The following is a 24,912-nucleotide window of genomic DNA, read 5'->3' as shown; positions in this document are numbered from 1 at the left end:
GGTTCTCTGACCTTTAACCTAACAACATGTTGTAGTCCTCCTCCACTACACCAGCAGTCTGGTTCTCTGACCTTTAACCTAACAACATGTTGTAGTCCTCCTCCACTACACCAGCAGTCTGGTTCTCTGACCTTTAACCTAACAACATGTTGTAGTCCTCCTCCACTACACCAGCAGTCTGGTTCTCTGACCTTTAACCTAACAACATGTTGTAGTCCTCCTCCACTACACCAGCAGTCTGGTTCTCTCTGACCTTTAACCTAACAACATGTTGTAGTCCTCCTCCACTACACCAGCAGTCTGGTTCTCTCTGACCTTTAACCTAACAACATGTTGTAGTCCTCCTCCACTACACCAGCAGTCTGGTTCTCTCTGACCTTTAACCTAACAACATGTTGTAGTCCTCCTCCACTACACCAGCAGTCTGGTTCTCTGACCTTTAACCTAACAACATGTTGTAGTCCTCCTCCACTACACCAGCAGTCTGGTTCTCTGACCTTTAACCTAACAACATGTTGTAGTCCTCCTCCACTACACCAGCAGTCTGGTTCTCTGACCTTTAACCTAACAACATGTTGTAGTCCTCCTCCACTACACCAGCAGTCTGGTTCTCTGACCTTTAACCTAACAACATGTTGTAGTCCTCCTCCACTACACCAGCAGTCTGGTTCTCTGACCTTTAACCCAACAACATGTTGTAGTCCTCCTCCACTACACCAGCAGTCTGGTTCTCTGACCTTTAACCTAACAACATGTTGTAGTCCTCCTCCACTACACCAGCAGTCTGGTTCTCTGACCTTTAACCTAACAACATGTTGTAGTCCTCCTCCACTACACCAGCAGTCTGGTTCTCTGACCTTTAACCTAACAACATGTTGTAGTCCTCCTCCACTACACCAGCAGTCTGGTTCTCTGACCTTTAACCTAACAACATGTTGTAGTCCTCCTCCACTACACCAGCAGTCTGGTTCTCTGACCTTTAACCTAACAACATGTTGTAGTCCTCCTCCACTACACCAGCAGTCTGGTTCTCTCTGACCTTTAACCTAACAACATGTTGTAGTCCTCCTCCACTACACCAGCAGTCTGGTTCTCTCTGACCTTTAACCTAACAACATGTTGTAGTCCTCCTCCACTACACCAGCAGTCTGGTTCTCTGACCTTTAACCTAACAACATGTTGTAGTCCTCCTCCACTACACCAGCAGTCTGGTTCTCTGACCTTTAACCTAACAACATGTTGTAGTCCTCCTCCACTACACCAGCAGTCTGGTTCTCTGACCTTTAACCTAACAACATGTTGTAGTCCTCCTCCACTACACCAGCAGTCTGGTTCTCTGACCTTTAACCTAACAACATGTTGTAGTCCTCCTCCACTACACCAGCAGTCTGGTTCTCTGACCTTTAACCTAACAACATGTTGTAGTCCTCCTCCACTACACCAGCAGTCTGGTTCTCTGACCTTTAACCTAACAACATGTTGTAGTCCTCCTCCACTACACCAGCAGTCTGGTTCTCTGACCTTTAACCTAACAACATGTTGTAGTCCTCCTCCACTACACCAGCAGTCTGGTTCTCTGACCTTTAACCTAACATCATGTTGTAGTCCTCCTCCACTACACCAGCAGTCTGGTTCTCTGACCTTTAACCTAACAACATGTTGTAGTCCTCCTCCACTACACCAGCAGTCTGGTTCTCTGACCTTTAACCTAACAACATGTTGTAGTCCTCCTCCACTACACCAGCAGTCTGGTTCTCTGACCTTTAACCTAACAACATGTTGTAGTCCTCCTCCACTACACCAGCAGTCTGGTTCTCTCTGACCTTTAACCTAACAACATGTTGTAGTCCTCCTCCACTACACCAGCAGTCTGGTTCTCTGACCTTTAACCTAACAACATGTTGTAGTCCTCCTCCACTACACCAGCAGTCTGGTTCTCTCTGACCTTTAACCTAACAACATGTTGTAGTCCTCCTCCACTACACCAGCAGTCTGGTTCTCTGACCTTTAACCTAACAACATGTTGTAGTCCTCCTCCACTACACCAGCAGTCTGGTTCTCTGACCTTTAACCTAACAACATGTTGTAGTCATCCTCCACTACACCAGCAGTCTGGTTCTCTGACCTTTAACCTAACAACATGTTGTAGTCCTCCTCCACTACACCAGCAGTCTGGTTCTCTGACCTTTAACCTAACAACATGTTGTAGTCCTCCTCCACTACACCAGCAGTCTGGTTCTCTGACCTTTAACCTAACAACATGTTGTAGTCCTCCTCCACTACACCAGCAGTCTGGTTCTCTGACCTTTAACCTAACAACATGTTGTAGTCCTCCTCCACTACACCAGCAGTCTGGTTCTCTCTGACCTTTAACCTAACAACATGTTGTAGTCCTCCTCCACTACACCAGCAGTCTGGTTCTCTGACCTTTAACCTAACAACATGTTGTAGTCCTCCTCCACTACACCAGCAGTCTGGTTCTCTCTGACCTTTAACCTAACATCATGTTGTAGTCCTCCTCCACTACACCAGCAGTCTGGTTCTCTGACCTTTAACCCAACAACATGTTGTAGTCCTCCTCCACTACACCAGCAGTCTGGTTCTCTGACCTTTAACCTAACAACATGTTGTAGTCCTCCTCCACTACACCAGCAGTCTGGTTCTCTGACCTTTAACCTAACATCATGTTGTAGTCCTCCTCCACTACACCAGCAGTCTGGTTCTCTGACCTTTAACCTAACAACATGTTGTAGTCATCCTCCACTACACCAGCAGTCTGGTTCTCTGACCTTTAACCTAACAACATGTTGTAGTCCTCCTCCACTACACCAACAGTCTGGTTCTCTCTGACCTTTAACCTAACAACATGTTGTAGTCCTCCTCCACTACACCAGCAGTCTGGTTCTCTCTGACCTTTAACCTAACAACATGTTGTAGTCCTCCTCCACTACACCAGCAGTCTGGTTCTCTCTGACCTTTAACCTAACAACATGTTGTAGTCCTCCTCCACTCCACCAGCAGTCTGGTTCTCTCTGACCTTTAACCTAACATCATGTTGTAGTCCTCCTCCACTACACCAGCAGTCTGGTTCTCTGACCTTTAACCTAACAACATGTTGTAGTCCTCCTCCACTACACCAGCAGTCTGGTTTTCTCTGACCTTTAACCTAACAACATGTTGTAGTCCTCCTCCACTACACCAGCAGTCTGGTTCTCTCTGACCTTTAACCTAACAACATGTTGTAGTCCTCCTCCACTACACCAGCAGTCTGGTTCTCTCTGACCTTTAACCTAACAACATGTTGTAGTCCTCCTCCACTACACCAGCAGTCTGGTTCTCTGACCTTTAACCTAACAACATGTTGTAGTCCTCCTCCACTACACCAGCAGTCTGGTTTTCTCTGACCTTTAACCTAACAACATGTTGTAGTCCTCCTCCACTACACCAGCAGTCTGGTTCTCTGACCTTTAACCTAACAACATGTTGTAGTCCTCCTCCACTACACCAGCAGTCTGGTTCTCTGACCTTTAACCTAACAACATGTTGTAGTCCTCCTCCACTACACCAGCAGTCTGGTTTTCTCTGACCTTTAACCTAACAACATGTTGTAGTCCTCCTCCACTACACCAGCAGTCTGGTTCTCTCTGACCTTTAACCTAACAACATGTTGTAGTCCTCCTCCACTACACCAGCAGTCTGGTTCTCTCTGACCTTTAACCTAACAACATGTTGTAGTCCTCCTCCACTACACCAGCAGTCTGGTTCTCTCTGACCTTTAACCTAACAACATGTTGTAGTCCTCCTCCACTACACCAGCAGTCTGGTTCTCTGACCTTTAACCTAACAACATGTTGTAGTCCTCCTCCACTACACCAGCAGTCTGGTTCTCTGACCTTTAACCTAACAACATGTTGTAGTCCTCCTCCACTACACCAGCAGTCTGGTTCTCTGACCTTTAACCTAACAACATGTTGTAGTCCTCCTCCACTACACCAGCAGTCTGGTTCTCTGACCTTTAACCTAACAACATGTTGTAGTCCTCCTCCACTACACCAGCAGTCTGGTTCTCTCTGACCTTTAACCTAACAACATGTTGTAGTCCTCCTCCACTACACCAGCAGTCTGGTTCTCTGACCTTTAACCTAACAACATGTTGTAGTCCTCCTCCACTACACCAGCAGTCTGGTTCTCTGACCTTTAACCTAACAACATGTTGTAGTCCTCCTCCACTACACCAGCAGTCTGGTTCTCTGACCTTTAACCTAACAACATGTTGTAGTCCTCCTCCACTACACCAGCAGTCTGGTTCTCTCTGACCTTTAACCTAACAACATGTTGTAGTCCTCCTCCACTACACCAGCAGTCTGGTTCTCTCTGACCTTTAACCTAACATCATGTTGTAGTCCTCCTCCACTACACCAGCAGTCTGGTTCTCTCTGACCTTTAACCTAACAACATGTTGTAGTCCTCCTCCACTACACCAGCAGTCTGGTTCTCTGACCTTTAACCTAACAACATGTTGTAGTCCTCCTCCACTACACCAGCAGTCTGGTTCTCTGACCTTTAACCTAACAACATGTTGTAGTCCTCCTCCACTACACCAGCAGTCTGGTTCTCTGACCTTTAACCTAACAACATGTTGTAGTCCTCCTCCACTACACCAGCAGTCTGGTTCTCTCTGACCTTTAACCTAACAACATGTTGTAGTCCTCCTCCACTACACCAGCAGTCTGGTTCTCTGACCTTTAACCTAACAACATGTTGTAGTCGTCCTCCTCTACACCAGCAGTCTGGTTCTCTGACCTTTAACCTAACAACATGTTGTAGTCCTCCTCCACTACACCAGCAGTCTGGTTCTCTGACCTTTAACCTAACAACATGTTCTAGTCCTCCTCCACTACACCAGCAGTCTGGTTCTCTGACCTTTAACCTAACAACATGTTGTAGTCCTCCTCCACTACACCAGCAGTCTGGTTCTCTGACCTTTAACCTAACAACATGTTGTAGTCCTCCTCCACTACACCAGCAGTCTGGTTCTCTCTGACCTTTAACCTAACAACATGTTGTAGTCCTCCTCCACTACACCAGCAGTCTGGTTCTCTCTGACCTTTAACCTAACAACATGTTGTAGTCCTCCTCCACTACACCAGCAGTCTGGTTCTCTGACCTTTAACCTAACAACATGTTGTAGTCCTCCTCCACTACACCAGCAGTCTGGTTCTCTGACCTTTAACCTAACAACATGTTGTAGTCCTCCTCCACTACACCAGCAGTCTGGTTCTCTGACCTTTAACCTCACAACATGTTGTAGTCCTCCTCCACTACACCAGCAGTCTGGTTCTCTGACCTTTAACCTAACAACATGTTGTAGTCCTCCTCCACTACACCAGCAGTCTGGTTCTCTCTGACCTTTAACCTAACAACATGTTGTAGTCCTCCTCCACTACACCAGCAGTCTGGTTCTCTGACCTTTAACCTAACAACATGTTGTAGTCCTCCTCCACTACACCAGCAGTCTGGTTCTCTCTGACCTTTAACCTAACAACATGTTGTAGTCCTCCTCCACTACACCAGCAGTCTGGTTCTCTCTGACCTTTAACCTAACAACATGTTGTAGTCCTCCTCCACTACACCAGCAGTCTGGTTCTCTGACCTTTAACCTAACAACATGTTGTAGTCCTCCTCCACTACACCAGCAGTCTGGTTCTCTGACCTTTAACCTAACAACATGTTGTAGTCCTCCTCCACTACACCAGCAGTCTGGTTCTCTGACCTTTAACCTAACAACATGTTGTAGTCATCCTCCACTACACCAGCAGTCTGGTTCTCTGACCTTTAACCTAACAACATGTTGTAGTCCTCCTCCACTACACCAGCAGTCTGGTTCTCTCTGACCTTTAACCTAACAACATGTTGTAGTCCTCCTCCACTCCACCAGCAGTCTGGTTCTCTCTGACCTTTAACCTAACATCATGTTGTAGTCCTCCTCCACTACACCAGCAGTCTGGTTCTCTGACCTTTAACCTAACAACATGTTGTAGTCCTCCTCCACTACACCAGCAGTCTGGTTTTCTCTGACCTTTAACCTAACAACATGTTGTAGTCCTCCTCCACTACACCAGCAGTCTGGTTCTCTCTGACCTTTAACCTAACAACATGTTGTAGTCCTCCTCCACTACACCAGCAGTCTGGTTCTCTCTGACCTTTAACCTAACAACATGTTGTAGTCCTCCTCCACTACACCAGCAGTCTGGTTCTCTCTGACCTTTAACCTAACAACATGTTGTAGTCCTCCTCCACTACACCAGCAGTCTGGTTCTCTGACCTTTAACCTAACAACATGTTGTAGTCCTCCTCCACTACACCAGCAGTCTGGTTTTCTCTGACCTTTAACCTAACAACATGTTGTAGTCCTCCTCCACTACACCAGCAGTCTGGTTCTCTCTGACCTTTAACCTAACAACATGTTGTAGTCCTCCTCCACTACACCAGCAGTCTGGTTCTCTGACCTTTAACCTAACAACATGTTGTAGTCCTCCTCCACTACACCAGCAGTCTGGTTCTCTGACCTTTAACCTAACAACATGTTGTAGTCCTCCTCCACTACACCAGCAGTCTGGTTCTCTCTGACCTTTAACCTAACAACATGTTGTAGTCCTCCTCCACTACACCAGCAGTCTGGTTCTCTGACCTTTAACCTAACAACATGTTGTAGTCCTCCTCCTCTACACCAGCAGTCTGGTTCTCTGACCTTTAACCTAACAACATGTTGTAGTCCTCCTCCACTACTCCAGCAGTCTGGTTCTCTGACCTTTAACCTAACAACATGTTGTAGTCCTCCTCCACTACACCAGCAGTCTGGTTCTCTGACCTTTAACCTAACAACATGTTGTAGTCCTCCTCCACTACACCAGCAGTCTGGTTCTCTGACCTTTAACCTAACAACATGTTGTAGTCCTCCTCCACTACACCAGCAGTCTGGTTCTCTGACCTTTAACCTAACAACATGTTGTAGTCCTCCTCCACTACACCAGCAGTCTGGTTCTCTCTGACCTTTAACCTAACAACATGTTGTAGTCCTCCTCCACTACACCAGCAGTCTGGTTTTCTGACCTTTAACCTAACAACATGTTGTAGTCCTCCTCCACTACACCAGCAGTCTGGTTCTCTGACCTTTAACCTAACAACATGTTGTAGTCCTCCTCCACTACACCAGCAGTCTGGTTCTCTGACCTTTAACCTAACAACATGTTGTAGTCCTCCTCCACTACACCAGCAGTCTGGTTCTCTGACCTTTAACCTAACAACATGTTGTAGTCCTCCTCCACTACACCAGCAGTCTGGTTCTCTGACCTTTAACCTAACAACATGTTGTAGTCCTCCTCCACTACTCCAGCAGTCTGGTTCTCTGACCTTTAACCCAACAACATGTTGTAGTCCTCCTCCACTACACCAGCAGTCTGGTTCTCTGACCTTTAACCTAACAACATGTTGTAGTCCTCCTCCACTACACCAGCAGTCTGGTTCTCTCTGACCTTTAACCTAACAACATGTTGTAGTCCTCCTCCACTCCACCAGCAGTCTGGTTCTCTCTGACCTTTAACCTAACATCATGTTGTAGTCCTCCTCCACTACACCAGCAGTCTGGTTCTCTCTGACCTTTAACCTAACAACATGTTGTAGTCCTCCTCCACTACACCAGCAGTCTGGTTCTCTCTGACCTTTAACCTAACAACATGTTGTAGTCCTCCTCCACTACACCAGCAGTCTGGTTCTCTGACCTTTAACCTAACAACATGTTGTAGTCCTCCTCCACTACACCAGCAGTCTGGTTCTCTCTGACCTTTAACCTAACAACATGTTGTAGTCCTCCTCCACTACACCAGCAGTCTGGTTCTCTGACCTTTAACCTAACAACATGTTGTAGTCCTCCTCCACTACACCAGCAGTCTGGTTCTCTCTGACCTTTAACCTAACAACATGTTGTAGTCCTCCTCCACTCCACCAGCAGTCTGGTTCTCTGACCTTTAACCTAACAACATGTTGTAGTCCTCCTCCTCTACACCAGCAGTCTGGTTCTCTGACCTTTAACCTAACAACATGTTGTAGTCCTCCTCCACTACACCAGCAGTCTGGTTCTCTGACCTTTAACCTAACAACATGTTGTAGTCCTCCTCCACTACACCAGCAGTCTGGTTCTCTGACCTTTAACCTAACAACATGTTGTAGTCCTCCTCCACTACACCAGCAGTCTGGTTCTCTGACCTTTAACCTAACAACATGTTGTAGTCCTCCTCCACTACACCAGCAGTCTGGTTCTCTGACCTTTAACCTAACAACATGTTGTAGTCCTCCTCCACTACACCAGCAGTCTGGTTCTCTGACCTTTAACCTAACAACATGTTGTAGTCCTCCTCCACTACACCAGCAGTCTGGTTCTCTGACCTTTAACCTAACAACATGTTGTAGTCCTCCTCCACTACACCAGCAGTCTGGATCTCTCTGACCTTTAACCTAACAACATGTTGTAGTCCTCCTCCACTACACCAGCAGTCTGGTTCTCTCTGACCTTTAACCTAACAACATGTTGTAGTCCTCCTCCACTACACCAGCAGTCTGGTTCTCTGACCTTTAACCTAACAACATGTTGTAGTCCTCCTCCACTACACCAGCAGTCTGGTTCTCTGACCTTTAACCTAACAACATGTTGTAGTCCTCCTCCACTACACCAGCAGTCTGGTTCTCTGACCTTTAACCTAACAACATGTTGTAGTCCTCCTCCACTACACCAGCAGTCTGGTTCTCTGACCTTTAACCTAACAACATGTTGTAGTCCTCCTCCACTACACCAGCAGTCTGGTTCTCTCTGACCTTTAACCTAACAACATGTTGTAGTCCTCCTCCACTACACCAGCAGTCTGGTTCTCTCTGACCTTTAACCTAACAACATGTTGTAGTCCTCCTCCACTACACCAGCAGTCTGGTTCTCTCTGACCTTTAACCTAACAACATGTTGTAGTCCTCCTCCACTACACCAGCAGTCTGGTTCTCTGACCTTTAACCTAACAACATGTTGTAGTCCTCCTCCACTACACCAGCAGTCTGGTTCTCTGACCTTTAACCTAACAACATGTTGTAGTCCTCCTCCACTACACCAGCAGTCTGGTTCTCTGACCTTTAACCTAACAACATGTTGTAGTCCTCCTCCACTACACCAGCAGTCTGGTTCTCTGACCTTTAACCTAACAACATGTTGTAGTCCTCCTCCACTACACCAGCAGTCTGGTTCTCTGACCTTTAACCCAACAACATGTTGTAGTCCTCCTCCACTACACCAGCAGTCTGGTTCTCTGACCTTTAACCTAACAACATGTTGTAGTCCTCCTCCACTACACCAGCAGTCTGGTTCTCTGACCTTTAACCTAACAACATGTTGTAGTCCTCCTCCACTACTCCAGCAGTCTGGTTCTCTGACCTTTAACCCAACAACATGTTGTAGTCCTCCTCCACTACACCAGCAGTCTGGTTCTCTGACCTTTAACCTAACAACATGTTGTAGTCCTCCTCCACTACACCAGCAGTCTGGTTCTCTGACCTTTAACCTAACAACATGTTGTAGTCCTCCTCCACTCCACCAGCAGTCTGGTTCTCTCTGACCTTTAACCTAACAACATGTTGTAGTCCTCCTCCACTACACCAGCAGTCTGGTTCTCTCTGACCTTTAACCTAACAACATGTTGTAGTCCTCCTCCACTCCACCAGCAGTCTGGTTCTCTGACCTTTAACCTAACAACATGTTGTAGTCCTCCTCCACTACACCAGCAGTCTGGTTCTCTGACCTTTAACCTAACAACATGTTGTAGTCCTCCTCCACTACACCAGCAGTCTGGTTCTCTGACCTTTAACCTAACAACATGTTGTAGTCCTCCTCCACTACACCAGCAGTCTGGTTCTCTGACCTTTAACCTAACAACATGTTGTAGTCCTCCTCCACTACACCAGCAGTCTGGTTCTCTGACCTTTAACCTAACAACATGTTGTAGTCCTCCTCCACTACACCAGCAGTCTGGTTCTCTGACCTTTAACCTAACAACATGTTGTAGTCCTCCTCCACTACACCAGCAGTCTGGTTCTCTGACCTTTAACCTAACAACATGTTGTAGTCCTCCTCCACTACACCAGCAGTCTGGTTCTCTGACCTTTAACCTAACAACATGTTGTAGTCCTCCTCCACTACACCAGCAGTCTGGTTCTCTGACCTTTAACCTAACAACATGTTGTAGTCCTCCTCCACTACACCAGCAGTCTGGTTCTCTGACCTTTAACCTAACATCATGTTGTAGTCCTCCTCCACTACACCAGCAGTCTGGTTCTCTGACCTTTAACCTAACAACATGTTGTAGTCCTCCTCCACTACACCAGCAGTCTGGTTCTCTGACCTTTAACCTAACATCATGTTGTAGTCCTCCTCCACTACACCAGCAGTCTGGTTCTCTGACCTTTAACCTAACAACATGTTGTAGTCCTCCTCCACTACACCAGCAGTCTGGTTCTCTCTGACCTTTAACCTAACAACATGTTGTAGTCCTCCTCCACTACACCAGCAGTCTGGTTCTCTGACCTTTAACCTAACAACATGTTGTAGTCCTCCTCCACTACACCAGCAGTCTGGTTCTCTCTGACCTTTAACCTAACAACATGTTGTAGTCCTCCTCCACTACACCAGCAGTCTGGTTCTCTGACCTTTAACCTAACAACATGTTGTAGTCCTCCTCCACTACACCAGCAGTCTGGTTCTCTGACCTTTAACCTAACAACATGTTGTAGTCATCCTCCACTACACCAGCAGTCTGGTTCTCTGACCTTTAACCTAACAACATGTTGTAGTCCTCCTCCACTACACCAGCAGTCTGGTTCTCTGACCTTTAACCTAACAACATGTTGTAGTCCTCCTCCACTACACCAGCAGTCTGGTTCTCTGACCTTTAACCTAACAACATGTTGTAGTCCTCCTCCACTACACCAGCAGTCTGGTTCTCTGACCTTTAACCTAACAACATGTTGTAGTCCTCCTCCACTACACCAGCAGTCTGGTTCTCTCTGACCTTTAACCTAACAACATGTTGTAGTCCTCCTCCACTACACCAGCAGTCTGGTTCTCTGACCTTTAACCTAACAACATGTTGTAGTCCTCCTCCACTACACCAGCAGTCTGGTTCTCTCTGACCTTTAACCTAACATCATGTTGTAGTCCTCCTCCACTACACCAGCAGTCTGGTTCTCTGACCTTTAACCCAACAACATGTTGTAGTCCTCCTCCACTACACCAGCAGTCTGGTTCTCTGACCTTTAACCTAACAACATGTTGTAGTCCTCCTCCACTACACCAGCAGTCTGGTTCTCTGACCTTTAACCTAACATCATGTTGTAGTCCTCCTCCACTACACCAGCAGTCTGGTTCTCTGACCTTTAACCTAACAACATGTTGTAGTCATCCTCCACTACACCAGCAGTCTGGTTCTCTGACCTTTAACCTAACAACATGTTGTAGTCCTCCTCCACTACACCAACAGTCTGGTTCTCTCTGACCTTTAACCTAACAACATGTTGTAGTCCTCCTCCACTACACCAGCAGTCTGGTTCTCTCTGACCTTTAACCTAACAACATGTTGTAGTCCTCCTCCACTACACCAGCAGTCTGGTTCTCTCTGACCTTTAACCTAACAACATGTTGTAGTCCTCCTCCACTCCACCAGCAGTCTGGTTCTCTCTGACCTTTAACCTAACATCATGTTGTAGTCCTCCTCCACTACACCAGCAGTCTGGTTCTCTGACCTTTAACCTAACAACATGTTGTAGTCCTCCTCCACTACACCAGCAGTCTGGTTTTCTCTGACCTTTAACCTAACAACATGTTGTAGTCCTCCTCCACTACACCAGCAGTCTGGTTCTCTCTGACCTTTAACCTAACAACATGTTGTAGTCCTCCTCCACTACACCAGCAGTCTGGTTCTCTCTGACCTTTAACCTAACAACATGTTGTAGTCCTCCTCCACTACACCAGCAGTCTGGTTCTCTGACCTTTAACCTAACAACATGTTGTAGTCCTCCTCCACTACACCAGCAGTCTGGTTTTCTCTGACCTTTAACCTAACAACATGTTGTAGTCCTCCTCCACTACACCAGCAGTCTGGTTCTCTGACCTTTAACCTAACAACATGTTGTAGTCCTCCTCCACTACACCAGCAGTCTGGTTCTCTGACCTTTAACCTAACAACATGTTGTAGTCCTCCTCCACTACACCAGCAGTCTGGTTTTCTCTGACCTTTAACCTAACAACATGTTGTAGTCCTCCTCCACTACACCAGCAGTCTGGTTCTCTCTGACCTTTAACCTAACAACATGTTGTAGTCCTCCTCCACTACACCAGCAGTCTGGTTCTCTCTGACCTTTAACCTAACAACATGTTGTAGTCCTCCTCCACTACACCAGCAGTCTGGTTCTCTCTGACCTTTAACCTAACAACATGTTGTAGTCCTCCTCCACTACACCAGCAGTCTGGTTCTCTGACCTTTAACCTAACAACATGTTGTAGTCCTCCTCCACTACACCAGCAGTCTGGTTCTCTGACCTTTAACCTAACAACATGTTGTAGTCCTCCTCCACTACACCAGCAGTCTGGTTCTCTGACCTTTAACCTAACAACATGTTGTAGTCCTCCTCCACTACACCAGCAGTCTGGTTCTCTGACCTTTAACCTAACAACATGTTGTAGTCCTCCTCCACTACACCAGCAGTCTGGTTCTCTCTGACCTTTAACCTAACAACATGTTGTAGTCCTCCTCCACTACACCAGCAGTCTGGTTCTCTGACCTTTAACCTAACAACATGTTGTAGTCCTCCTCCACTACACCAGCAGTCTGGTTCTCTGACCTTTAACCTAACAACATGTTGTAGTCCTCCTCCACTACACCAGCAGTCTGGTTCTCTGACCTTTAACCTAACAACATGTTGTAGTCCTCCTCCACTACACCAGCAGTCTGGTTCTCTCTGACCTTTAACCTAACAACATGTTGTAGTCCTCCTCCACTACACCAGCAGTCTGGTTCTCTCTGACCTTTAACCTAACATCATGTTGTAGTCCTCCTCCACTACACCAGCAGTCTGGTTCTCTCTGACCTTTAACCTAACAACATGTTGTAGTCCTCCTCCACTACACCAGCAGTCTGGTTCTCTGACCTTTAACCTAACAACATGTTGTAGTCCTCCTCCACTACACCAGCAGTCTGGTTCTCTGACCTTTAACCTAACAACATGTTGTAGTCCTCCTCCACTACACCAGCAGTCTGGTTCTCTGACCTTTAACCTAACAACATGTTGTAGTCCTCCTCCACTACACCAGCAGTCTGGTTCTCTCTGACCTTTAACCTAACAACATGTTGTAGTCCTCCTCCACTACACCAGCAGTCTGGTTCTCTGACCTTTAACCTAACAACATGTTGTAGTCGTCCTCCTCTACACCAGCAGTCTGGTTCTCTGACCTTTAACCTAACAACATGTTGTAGTCCTCCTCCACTACACCAGCAGTCTGGTTCTCTCTGACCTTTAACCTAACAACATGTTGTAGTCCTCCTCCACTACACCAGCAGTCTGGTTCTCTCTGACCTTTAACCTAACAACATGTTGTAGTCCTCCTCCACTACACCAGCAGTCTGGTTCTCTCTGACCTTTAACCTAACAACATGTTGTAGTCCTCCTCCACTACTCCAGCAGTCTGGTTCTCTGACCTTTAACCTAACAACATGTTGTAGTCATCCTCCACTACACCAGCAGTCTGGTTCTCTCTGACCTTTAACCTAACAACATGTTGTAGTCCTCCTCCACTACACCAGCAGTCTGGTTCTCTGACCTTTAACCTAACAACATGTTGTAGTCCTCCTCCACTACACCAGCAGTCTGGTTCTCTGACCTTTAACCTAACAACATGTTGTAGTCCTCCTCCACTACACCAGCAGTCTGGTTCTCTGACCTTTAACCTAACAACATGTTCTAGTCCTCCTCCACTACACCAGCAGTCTGGTTCTCTGACCTTTAACCTAACAACATGTTCTAGTCCTCCTCCACTACACCAGCAGTCTGGTTCTCTGACCTTTAACCTAACAACATGTTGTAGTCCTCCTCCACTACACCAGCAGTCTGGTTCTCTGACCTTTAACCTAACAACATGTTGTAGTCCTCCTCCACTACACCAGCAGTCTGGTTCTCTCTGACCTTTAACCTAACAACATGTTGTAGTCCTCCTCCACTACACCAGCAGTCTGGTTCTCTCTGACCTTTAACCTAACAACATGTTGTAGTCCTCCTCCACTACACCAGCAGTCTGGTTCTCTGACCTTTAACCTAACAACATGTTGTAGTCCTCCTCCACTACACCAGCAGTCTGGTTCTCTGACCTTTAACCTAACAACATGTTGTAGTCCTCCTCCACTACACCAGCAGTCTGGTTCTCTGACCTTTAACCTCACAACATGTTGTAGTCCTCCTCCACTACACCAGCAGTCTGGTTCTCTGACCTTTAACCTAACAACATGTTGTAGTCCTCCTCCACTACACCAGCAGTCTGGTTCTCTCTGACCTTTAACCTAACAACATGTTGTAGTCCTCCTCCACTACACCAGCAGTCTGGTTCTCTGACCTTTAACCTAACAACATGTTGTAGTCCTCCTCCACTACACCAGCAGTCTGGTTCTCTCTGACCTTTAACCTAACAACATGTTGTAGTCCTCCTCCACTACACCAGCAGTCTGGTTCTCTCTGACCTTTAACCTAACAACATGTTGTAGTCCTCCTCCACTACACCAGCAGTCTGGTTCTCTGACCTTTAACCTAACAACATGTTGTAGTCCTCCTCCACTACACCAGCAGTCTGGTTCTCTGACCTTTAACCTAACAACATGTTGTAGTCCTCCTCCACTACACCAGCAGTCTGGTTCTCTGACCTTTAACCTAACAACATGTTGTAGTCATCCTCCACTACACCAGCAGTCTGGTTCTCTGACCTTTAACCTAACAACATGTTGTAGTCCTCCTCCACTACACCAGCAGTCTGGTTCTCTCTGACCTTTAACCTAACAACATGTTGTAGTCCTCCTCCACTCCACCAGCAGTCTGGTTCTCTCTGACCTTTAACCTAACATCATGTTGTAGTCCTCCTCCACTACACCAGCAGTCTGGTTCTCTGACCTTTAACCTAACAACATGTTGTAGTCCTCCTCCACTACACCAGCAGTCTGGTTTTCTCTGACCTTTAACCTAACAACATGTTGTAGTCCTCCTCCACTACACCAGCAGTCTGGTTCTCTCTGACCTTTAACCTAACAACATGTTGTAGTCCTCCTCCACTACACCAGCAGTCTGGTTCTCTCTGACCTTTAACCTAACAACATGTTGTAGTCCTCCTCCACTACACCAGCAGTCTGGTTCTCTCTGACCTTTAACCTAACAACATGTTGTAGTCCTCCTCCACTACACCAGCAGTCTGGTTCTCTGACCTTTAACCTAACAACATGTTGTAGTCCTCCTCCACTACACCAGCAGTCTGGTTTTCTCTGACCTTTAACCTAACAACATGTTGTAGTCCTCCTCCACTACACCAGCAGTCTGGTTCTCTCTGACCTTTAACCTAACAACATGTTGTAGTCCTCCTCCACTACACCAGCAGTCTGGTTCTCTGACCTTTAACCTAACAACATGTTGTAGTCCTCCTCCACTACACCAGCAGTCTGGTTCTCTGACCTTTAACCTAACAACATGTTGTAGTCCTCCTCCACTACACCAGCAGTCTGGTTTTCTCTGACCTTTAACCTAACAACATGTTGTAGTCCTCCTCCACTACACCAGCAGTCTGGTTCTCTGACCTTTAACCTAACAACATGTTGTAGTCCTCCTCCACTACACCAGCAGTCTGGTTCTCTCTGACCTTTAACCTAACAACATGTTGTAGTCCTCCTCCACTACACCAGCAGTCTGGTTCTCTGACCTTTAACCTAACAACATGTTGTAGTCCTCCTCCTCTACACCAGCAGTCTGGTTCTCTGACCTTTAACCTAACAACATGTTGTAGTCCTCCTCCACTACTCCAGCAGTCTGGTTCTCTGACCTTTAACCTAACAACATGTTGTAGTCCTCCTCCACTACACCAGCAGTCTGGTTCTCTGACCTTTAACCTAACAACATGTTGTAGTCCTCCTCCACTACACCAGCAGTCTGGTTCTCTGACCTTTAACCTAACAACATGTTGTAGTCCTCCTCCACTACACCAGCAGTCTGGTTCTCTGACCTTTAACCTAACAACATGTTGTAGTCCTCCTCCACTACACCAGCAGTCTGGTTCTCTCTGACCTTTAACCTAACAACATGTTGTAGTCCTCCTCCACTACACCAGCAGTCTGGTTTTCTGACCTTTAACCTAACAACATGTTGTAGTCCTCCTCCACTACACCAGCAGTCTGGTTCTCTGACCTTTAACCTAACAACATGTTGTAGTCCTCCTCCACTACACCAGCAGTCTGGTTCTCTGACCTTTAACCTAACAACATGTTGTAGTCCTCCTCCACTACACCAGCAGTCTGGTTCTCTGACCTTTAACCTAACAACATGTTGTAGTCCTCCTCCACTACACCAGCAGTCTGGTTCTCTGACCTTTAACCTAACAACATGTTGTAGTCCTCCTCCACTACTCCAGCAGTCTGGTTCTCTGACCTTTAACCCAACAACATGTTGTAGTCCTCCTCCACTACACCAGCAGTCTGGTTCTCTGACCTTTAACCTAACAACATGTTGTAGTCCTCCTCCACTACACCAGCAGTCTGGTTCTCTCTGACCTTTAACCTAACAACATGTTGTAGTCCTCCTCCACTCCACCAGCAGTCTGGTTCTCTCTGACCTTTAACCTAACATCATGTTGTAGTCCTCCTCCACTACACCAGCAGTCTGGTTCTCTGACCTTTAACCTAACAACATGTTGTAGTCCTCCTCCACTACACCAGCAGTCTGGTTCTCTGACCTTTAACCTAACAACATGTTGTAGTCCTCCTCCACTACACCAGCAGTCTGGTTCTCTCTGACCTTTAACCTAACAACATGTTGTAGTCCTCCTCCACTACACCAGCAGTCTGGTTCTCTGACCTTTAACCTAACAACATGTTGTAGTCCTCCTCCACTACACCAGCAGTCTGGTTCTCTCTGACCTTTAACCTAACAACATGTTGTAGTCCTCCTCCACTCCACCAGCAGTCTGGTTCTCTGACCTTTAACCTAACAACATGTTGTAGTCCTCCTCCTCTACACCAGCAGTCTGGTTCTCTGACCTTTAACCTAACAACATGTTGTAGTCCTCCTCCACTACACCAGCAGTCTGGTTCTCTGACCTTTAACCTAACAACATGTTGTAGTCCTCCTCCACTACACCAGCAGTCTGGTTCTCTGACCTTTAACCTAACAACATGTTGTAGTCCTCCTCCACTACACCAGCAGTCTGGTTCTCTGACCTTTAACCTAACAAGTATTTCTGTAAAAAAAGGTACAGGAAAGAACAACATGTTTTTAGTCGTCTCTTCTAGGAGTCGTCCTGTAAACACTGTCTGGGTTATTTCTTTTAGTGTGGATGATGTGATGTACTGGAGAATCCCTTTCATTACACGCACACACACACACACACACACATACACACACACACACACACACACACACACACACACACACAGACACACCGCACACACACACGCACACGCACACGCACATACCCACACACACATACCCACACACACACACATACACACACTCACACACGCACATACCCACACACACAGACACACCACACACCACACACACACCACACACCACACACACACACACACACACACACACACACACACACACACACACACACACACACACACACACACACAGACAGACAGACAGACAGACAGACAGACAGACAGACACACACACACACACACAGACAGACACAGACACACCACACACACAGACACACCACACACACACCACACACAGCCACACCACACACACACCTACTATTGTGTTTCCAGCCCCAGCAGTTGGACTTTAACTCAACAACCATTTCCTCTCTGGTACATTTAACATCAACAGGAAATGTTGGATCTGTAAAGCCATAGCAGGAAAGAACAACCGTTATCTGTCTCTATTCTAAGTGCTCCTGTCTGTCATACTGAAAGCACCGGTCGTTTGTTCATCTCCGTGGAGACAAAAAAACTCTTTACAGCTTCTTCTTCTCTTGTATCGTGTTTTATTGTCTTTTTCCAGAACATGTGGATCGAGCGAACCACTTACACCACGGCCTACAAACTGCCTGGGATCCTGAGATGGTTCGACGTCAGGTCTGTCTCCACGGTGAGTGTGTGTCTGTGTCGACGTCAGGTCTGTCTCCACGGTGAGTGTGTGTCGACGTCAGGTCTGTCTCCACGGTGAGTGTGTGTCTGTGTCGACGTCAGGTCTGTCTCCACGGTGAGTGTGTGTCGACGTCAGGTCTGTCTCCACGGTGAGTGTGTGTCTGTGTCGACGTCAGGTCTGTCTCCACGGTGAGTGTGTGTCGACGTCAGGTCTGTCTCCAAGGTGAGTGTGTGTCGGCGTCAGGTCTGTCTCCATGGTGAGTGTGTGTCTGTGTCTGTGTCAGGTCTGTCTCCAAGGTGAGTGTGTGTCGACGTCAGGTCTGTCTCCAAGGTGAGTGTGTGTCGGCGTCAGGTCTGTCTCCATGGTGAGTGTGTGTCTGTGTCTGTGTCAGGTCTGTCTCCAAGGTGATTGTGTGTCTGTGTCCATGTCAGGTCTGTCTCCAAGGTGAGTGTGTGTCGGCGTCAGGTCTGTCTCCATGGTGAGTGTGTGTCTGTGTCTGTGTCAGGTCTGTCTCCAAGGTGAGTGTGTGTCGACGTCAGGTCTGTCTCCAAGGTGAGTGTGTGTCGGCGTCAGGTCTGTCTCCATGGTGAGTGTGTGTCTGTGTCTGTGTCAGGTCTGTCTCCAAGGTGATTGTGTGTCTGTGTCCATGTCAGGTCTGTCTCCAAGGTGAGTGTGTGTCGGCGTCAGGTCTGTCTCCATGGTGAGTGTGTGTCTGTGTCTGTGTCAGGTCTGTCTCCAAGGTGAGTGTGTGTCGACGTCAGGTCTGTCTCCAAGGTGAGTGTGTGTCGGCGTCAGGTCTGTCTCCATGGTGAGTGTGTGTCTGTGTCTGTGTCAGGTCTGTCTCCAAGGTGATTGTGTGTCTGTGTCCATGTCAGGTCTGTCTCCAAGGTGAGTGTGTGTCGACGTCAGGTCTCTCTCCAAGGTGAGTGTGTGTCGATGTCAGGTCTGTCTCCAAGGTGAGTGTGTGTCGGCGTCAGGTCTGTCTCCAAGGTGAGTGTGTGTCGACGTCAGGTCTGTCTCCAAGGTGAGTGTGTGTCGGCGTCAGGTCTGTCTCCAAGGTGAGTGTGTGTCGGCGTCAGGTCTGTCTCCATGGTGAGTGTGTGTCTGTGTCTGTGTCAGGTCTGTCTCCAAGGTGAGTGTGTGTCGGCGTCAGGTCTGTCTCCAAGGTGAGTGTGTGTCGGCGTCAGGTCTGTCTCCAAGGTGAGTGTGTGTCTGTGTCAGGTCTGTCTCCAAGGTGAGTGTGTGTCGGCGTCAGGTCTGTCTCCATGGTGAGTGTGTGTCTGTGTCTGTGTCAGGTCGTCTCCAAGGTGAGTGTGTGTCTGTGTCCCACGAGATGAGGCGTGAACAGGGCAGGTCCTGAACCCACGGTATATAGTCACCCAGATGAGGTGTGAACAGGGCAGGTCCTGAACCCACGGTATATAGTCACCCAGATGAGGTGTGAACAGGGCAGGTCCTGAACCCACGGTATATAGTCACCCAGATGAGGCGTGAACAGGGCAGGTCCTGAACCCACGGTATATAGTCACCCAGATGAGGCGGGAACAGGGCAGGTCCTGAACCCACAGTATATAGTCACCCAGATGAGGCGTGAACAGGGCAGGTCCTGAACCCACGGTATATAGTCACCCAGATGAGGCGTGAACAGGGCAGGTCCTGAACCCACGGTTTATAGTCACCCAGATGAGGTGGGAACAGGGCAGGTCCTGAACCCACGGTATATAGTCACCCAGATGAGGCGTGAACAGGGCAGGTCCTGAACCCACGGTTTATAGTCACCCAGATGAGGTGTGAACAGGGCAGGTCCTGAACCCACGGTATATAGTCACCCAGATGAGGCGTGAACAGGGCAGGTCCTGAACCCACGGTTTATAGTCACCCAGATGAGGCGTGAACAGGGCAGGTCCTGAACCCACAGTATATAGTCACCCAGATGAGGTGTGAACAGGGCAGGTCCTGAACCCACGGTATATAGTCACCCAGATGAGGCGTGAACAGGGCAGGTCCTGAACCCACGGTTTATAGTCACCCAGATGAGGCGTGAACAGGGCAGGTCCTGAACCCACGGTATATAGTCACCCAGATGAGGTGGGAACAGGGCAGGTCCTGAACCCACGGTTTATAGTCACCCAGATGAGGCGTGAACAGGGCAGGTCCTGAACCCACAGTATATAGTCACCCAGATGAGGTGGGAACAGGGCAGGTCCTGAACCCACGGTTTATAGTCACCCAGATGAGGTGTGAACAGGGCAGGTCCTGAACCCACGGTATATAGTCACCAGATGAGGTGTGAACAGGGCAGGTCCTGAACCCACGGTTTATAGTCACCCAGATGAGGCGTGAACAGGGCAGGTCCTGAACCCACGGTTTATAGTCACCCAGATGAGGCGTGAACAGGGCAGGTCCTGAACCCACGGTTTATAGTCACCCAGATGAGTTGGAAACAGGGCAGGTCCTGAACCCACGGTATATAGTCACCCAGATGAGGTGTGAACAGGGCAGGTCCTGAACCCACGGTATATAGTTACCCAGATGAGGTGGGAACAGGGCAGGTCCTGAACCCACGGTATATAGTCACCCAGATGAGGTGGGAACAGGGCAGGTCCTGAACCCACGGTTTATAGTCACCCAGATGAGGTGTGAACAGGGCAGGTCCTGAACCCACGGTTTATAGTTACCCAGATGAGGTGGGAACAGGGCAGGTCCTGAACCCACGGTTTATAGTCACCCAGATGAGGCGTGAACAGGGCAGGTCCTGAACCCACGGTATATAGTCACCCAGATGAGGTGTGAACAGGGCAGGTCCTGAACCCACGGTATATAGTTACCCAGATGAGGTGGGAACAGGGCAGGTCCTGAACCCACGGTTTATAGTCACCCAGATGAGGCGTGAACAGGGCAGGTCCTGAACCCACGGTATATAGTCACCCAGATGAGGTGTGAACAGGGCAGGTCCTGAACCCACGGTATATAGTTACCCAGATGAGGCGTGAACAGGGCAGGTCCTGAACCCACAGTATATAGTCACCCAGATGAGGTGTGAACAGGGCAGGTCCTGAACCCACGGTATATAGTTACCCAGATGAGGTGGGAACAGGGCAGGTCCTGAACCCACGGTTTATAGGCACCCAGATGAGGCGTGAACAGGGCAGGTCCTGAACCCACGGTTTATAGTCACCCAGATGAGGTGTGAACAGGGTAGGTCCTGAACCCACAGTATATAGTCACCCAGATGAGGTGTGAACAGGGCAGGTCCTGAACCCACGGTATATAGTCACCAGATGAGGCGTGAACAGGGCAGGTCCTGAACCCACGGTATATAATCACCCAGATGAGGCGGGAACAGGGCAGGTCCTGAACCCACGGTATATAGTCACCCAGATGAGGCGTGAACAGGGTAGGTCCTGAACCCACGATATATAATCACCCAGATGAGGTGGAAACAGGGCAGGTCCTGAACCCACGGTATATAGTCACCCAGATGAGTTGGAAACAGGGCAGGTCCTGAACCCACAGTATATAGTCACCCAGATGAGGTGTGAACAGGGCAGGTCCTGAACCCACAGTATATAGTCACCCAGATGAGGTGTGAACAGGGCAGGTCCTGAACCCACGGTTTATAGTCACCCAGATGAGGTGTGAACAGGGCAGGTCCTGAACCCACAGTATATAGTCACCCAGATGAGGCGTGAACAGGGCAGGTCCTGAACCCACGGTTTATAGTCACCCAGATGAGGTGTGAACAGGGCAGGTCCTGAACCCACGGTATATAGTCACCCAGATGAGGCGTGAACAGGGCAGGTCCTGAACCCACGGTTTATAGTCACCCAGATGAGGTGTGAACAGGGCAGGTCCTGAACCCACGGTATATAGTCACCCAGATGAGGCGTGAACAGGGCAGGTCCTGAACCCACGGTATATAGTCACCCAGATGAGGTGTGAACAGGGCAGGTCCTGAACCCACGGTATATAGTCACCCAGATGAGGTGGGAACAGGGCAGGTCCTGAACCCACGGTTTATAGTCACCCAGATGAGTTGGAAACAGGGCAGGTCCTGAACCCACGGTATATAATCACCCAGATGAGGCGGGAACAGGGCAGCTCCTGAACCCACGATATATAATCACCCAGATGAGGCGGGAACAGGGCAGGTCCTGAACCCACGATATATAATCACCCAGATGAGGTGGAAACAGGGCAGGTCCTGAACCCACGGTATATAGTCACCCAGATGAGGCGGGAACAGGGCAGGTCCTGAACCCACGATATATAATCACCCAGATGAGGTGGAAACAGGGCAGGTCCTGAACCCACGGTATATAGTCACCCAGATGAGTTGGAAACAGGGCAGGTCCTGAACCCACAGTATATAGTCACCCAGATGAGGTGTGAACAGGGCAGGTCCTGAACCCACAGTATATAGTCACCCAGATGAGGCGTGAACAGGGCAGGTCCTGAACCCACGGTTTATAGTCACCCAGATGAGGTGTGAACAGGGCAGGTCCTGAACCCACGGTATATAGTCACCCAGATGAGGTGTGAACAGGGCAGGTCCTGAACCCACGGTATATAGTCACCCAGATGAGGTGTGAACAGGGCAGGTCCTGAACCCACGGTTTATAGTCACCCAGATGAGGTGTGAACAGGGCAGGTCCTGAACCAACAGTAAATAGTCACCCAGATGAGGCGTGAACAGGGCAGGTCCTGAACCCACAGTATATAGTCACCCAGATGAGGTGTGAACAGGGCAGGTCCTGAACCCGCAGTATATAGTCACCCAGATGAGGTGTGAACAGGGCAGGTCCTGAACCCACAGTATATAGTCACCCAGATGAGGTGTGAACAGGGCAGGTCCTGAACCCACAGTATATAGTCACCCAGATGAGGTGTGAACAGGGCAGGTCCTGAACCCACAGTATATAGTCACCCAGATGAGGCGTGAACAGGGCAGGTCCTGAACCCACGGTTTATAGTCACCCAGATGAGGTGTGAACAGGGCAGGTCCTGAACCCGTGGTATATAGTCACCCAGATGAGGCGTGAACAGGGCAGGTCCTGAACCCACGGTTTATAGTCACCCAGATGAGGTGTGAACAGGGCAGGTCCTGAACCCGTGGTATATAGTCACCCAGATGAGGCGTGAACAGGGCAGGTCCTGAACCCGTGGTATATAGTCACCCAGATGAGGTGTGAACAGGGCAGGTCCTGAACCCGTGGTATATAGTCACCCAGATGAGGCGTGAACAGGGCAGGTCCTGAACCCGTGGTATATAGTCACCCAGATGAGGTGTGAACAGGGCAGGTCCTGAACCCGTGGTATATAGTCACCCAGATGAGGTGTGAACAGGGCAGGTCCTGAACCCGTGGTATATAGTCACCCAGATGAGGCGTGAACAGGGCAGGTCCTGAACCCACGGTATATAATCACCCAGATGAGGTGTGAACAGGGCAGGTCCTGAACCCACAGTATATAGTCACCCAGATGAGGTGTGAACAGGGCAGGTCCTGAACCCACGGTATATAGTCACCCAGATGAGGTGTGAACAGGGCAGGTCCTGAACCCACGGTTTATAGTCACCCAGATGAGGTGTGAACAGGGCAGGTCCTGAACCCACGGTATATAGTCACCCAGATGAGGTGTGAACAGGGCAGGTCCTGAACGGTTCAGTGTTACATCGTGACTGACATGTAAAGTCAATGTTCCCACGTCAGCAATCCAGAATGAATAGATTCCATAGTCTCTGTAAATCCTTCCATCTGATGCCGGTCTTAAAGAGGCTAGCCAGGCTCGGGTTTCACCGCAGATTGGAGATTTGTCACCCTGCCAGGCAGTCACACAGATCCTTCTAAATTTAGGTTGGGGGGGAAAAAAAATCTATAAACTGTAATTTACTCACGACAATCCACACATGTTCTGCCGTTGTCGTCACTCGTCTGTCCCAGAGATTCAGACAATCAGAACCCCTCAGGTAGCCAGCCGTTCCCTATAACGTCCCTGTAGTTAGACTGTAGATTGGTGTTTAAATGTCTCTCACTCACAGATGGACCTCAACCGGAAATCAATCAGAACGTATAACCTTCTTTTACTTCCTGCTTCCTGTGTTCAGGAGGAGATCAGCCCATTGGAGAATGCCATGGAGACGATGCAACTGACCAATGAGAAGATCAGCAACATGGTGCAGCGTCACCTGAACGACTCCAACCTTCCCATCAACCCCCTCTCCATGCTGCTCAACGGCATCGTGGACCCCGCTGTCATGGGCGGTTTCACCAACTACGAGAAGGTACTGTGTGTGTGTGTGTGTGTGTGTGTGTGTGTGTGTGTGTGTGTGTGTGTGTGTGTGTGTGTCTACCTTACTTAGCTAATGTATACAGCTTTAGTTATTTATTGTGGACCAAACATAACCGTGGTTTGGTTGAACTATCTGACCATAGTGGTTTGGTTGAACTATCTGACCATAGTGGTTTGGTTGAACTATCT

At 48.5% G+C, this 24,912-nt stretch overlaps 1 protein-coding gene across 4 annotated transcripts in view; it reads left to right on the top strand.

Moving 5' to 3' along the window:
• Positions 1-24,912, top strand: part of LOC110513667 (dedicator of cytokinesis protein 1) — a 636,864-nt gene that overhangs the window by 525,196 nt on the left and 86,756 nt on the right. For all 4 annotated transcript variants that reach the window (XM_090228873.1, XM_090228870.1, XM_090228871.1 and 1 more), the window contains exons 44-45: positions 18,346-18,432; positions 24,539-24,715. In XM_090228873.1, coding sequence (XP_090084999.1) covers positions 18,346-18,432; positions 24,539-24,715 — 264 coding nt within the window. The remainder of the gene's footprint in view (positions 1-18,345; positions 18,433-24,538; positions 24,716-24,912) is intronic.

This window comes from Oncorhynchus mykiss, unplaced genomic scaffold, assembly GCF_057628025.1.
Source record: "Oncorhynchus mykiss isolate SJ-2025 unplaced genomic scaffold, ASM5762802v1 scaffold103, whole genome shotgun sequence".
Classification (NCBI taxonomy): Eukaryota; Metazoa; Chordata; class Actinopteri; order Salmoniformes; family Salmonidae; genus Oncorhynchus; species Oncorhynchus mykiss.
This window is presented reverse-complemented; position numbering and strand designations above follow the sequence as displayed.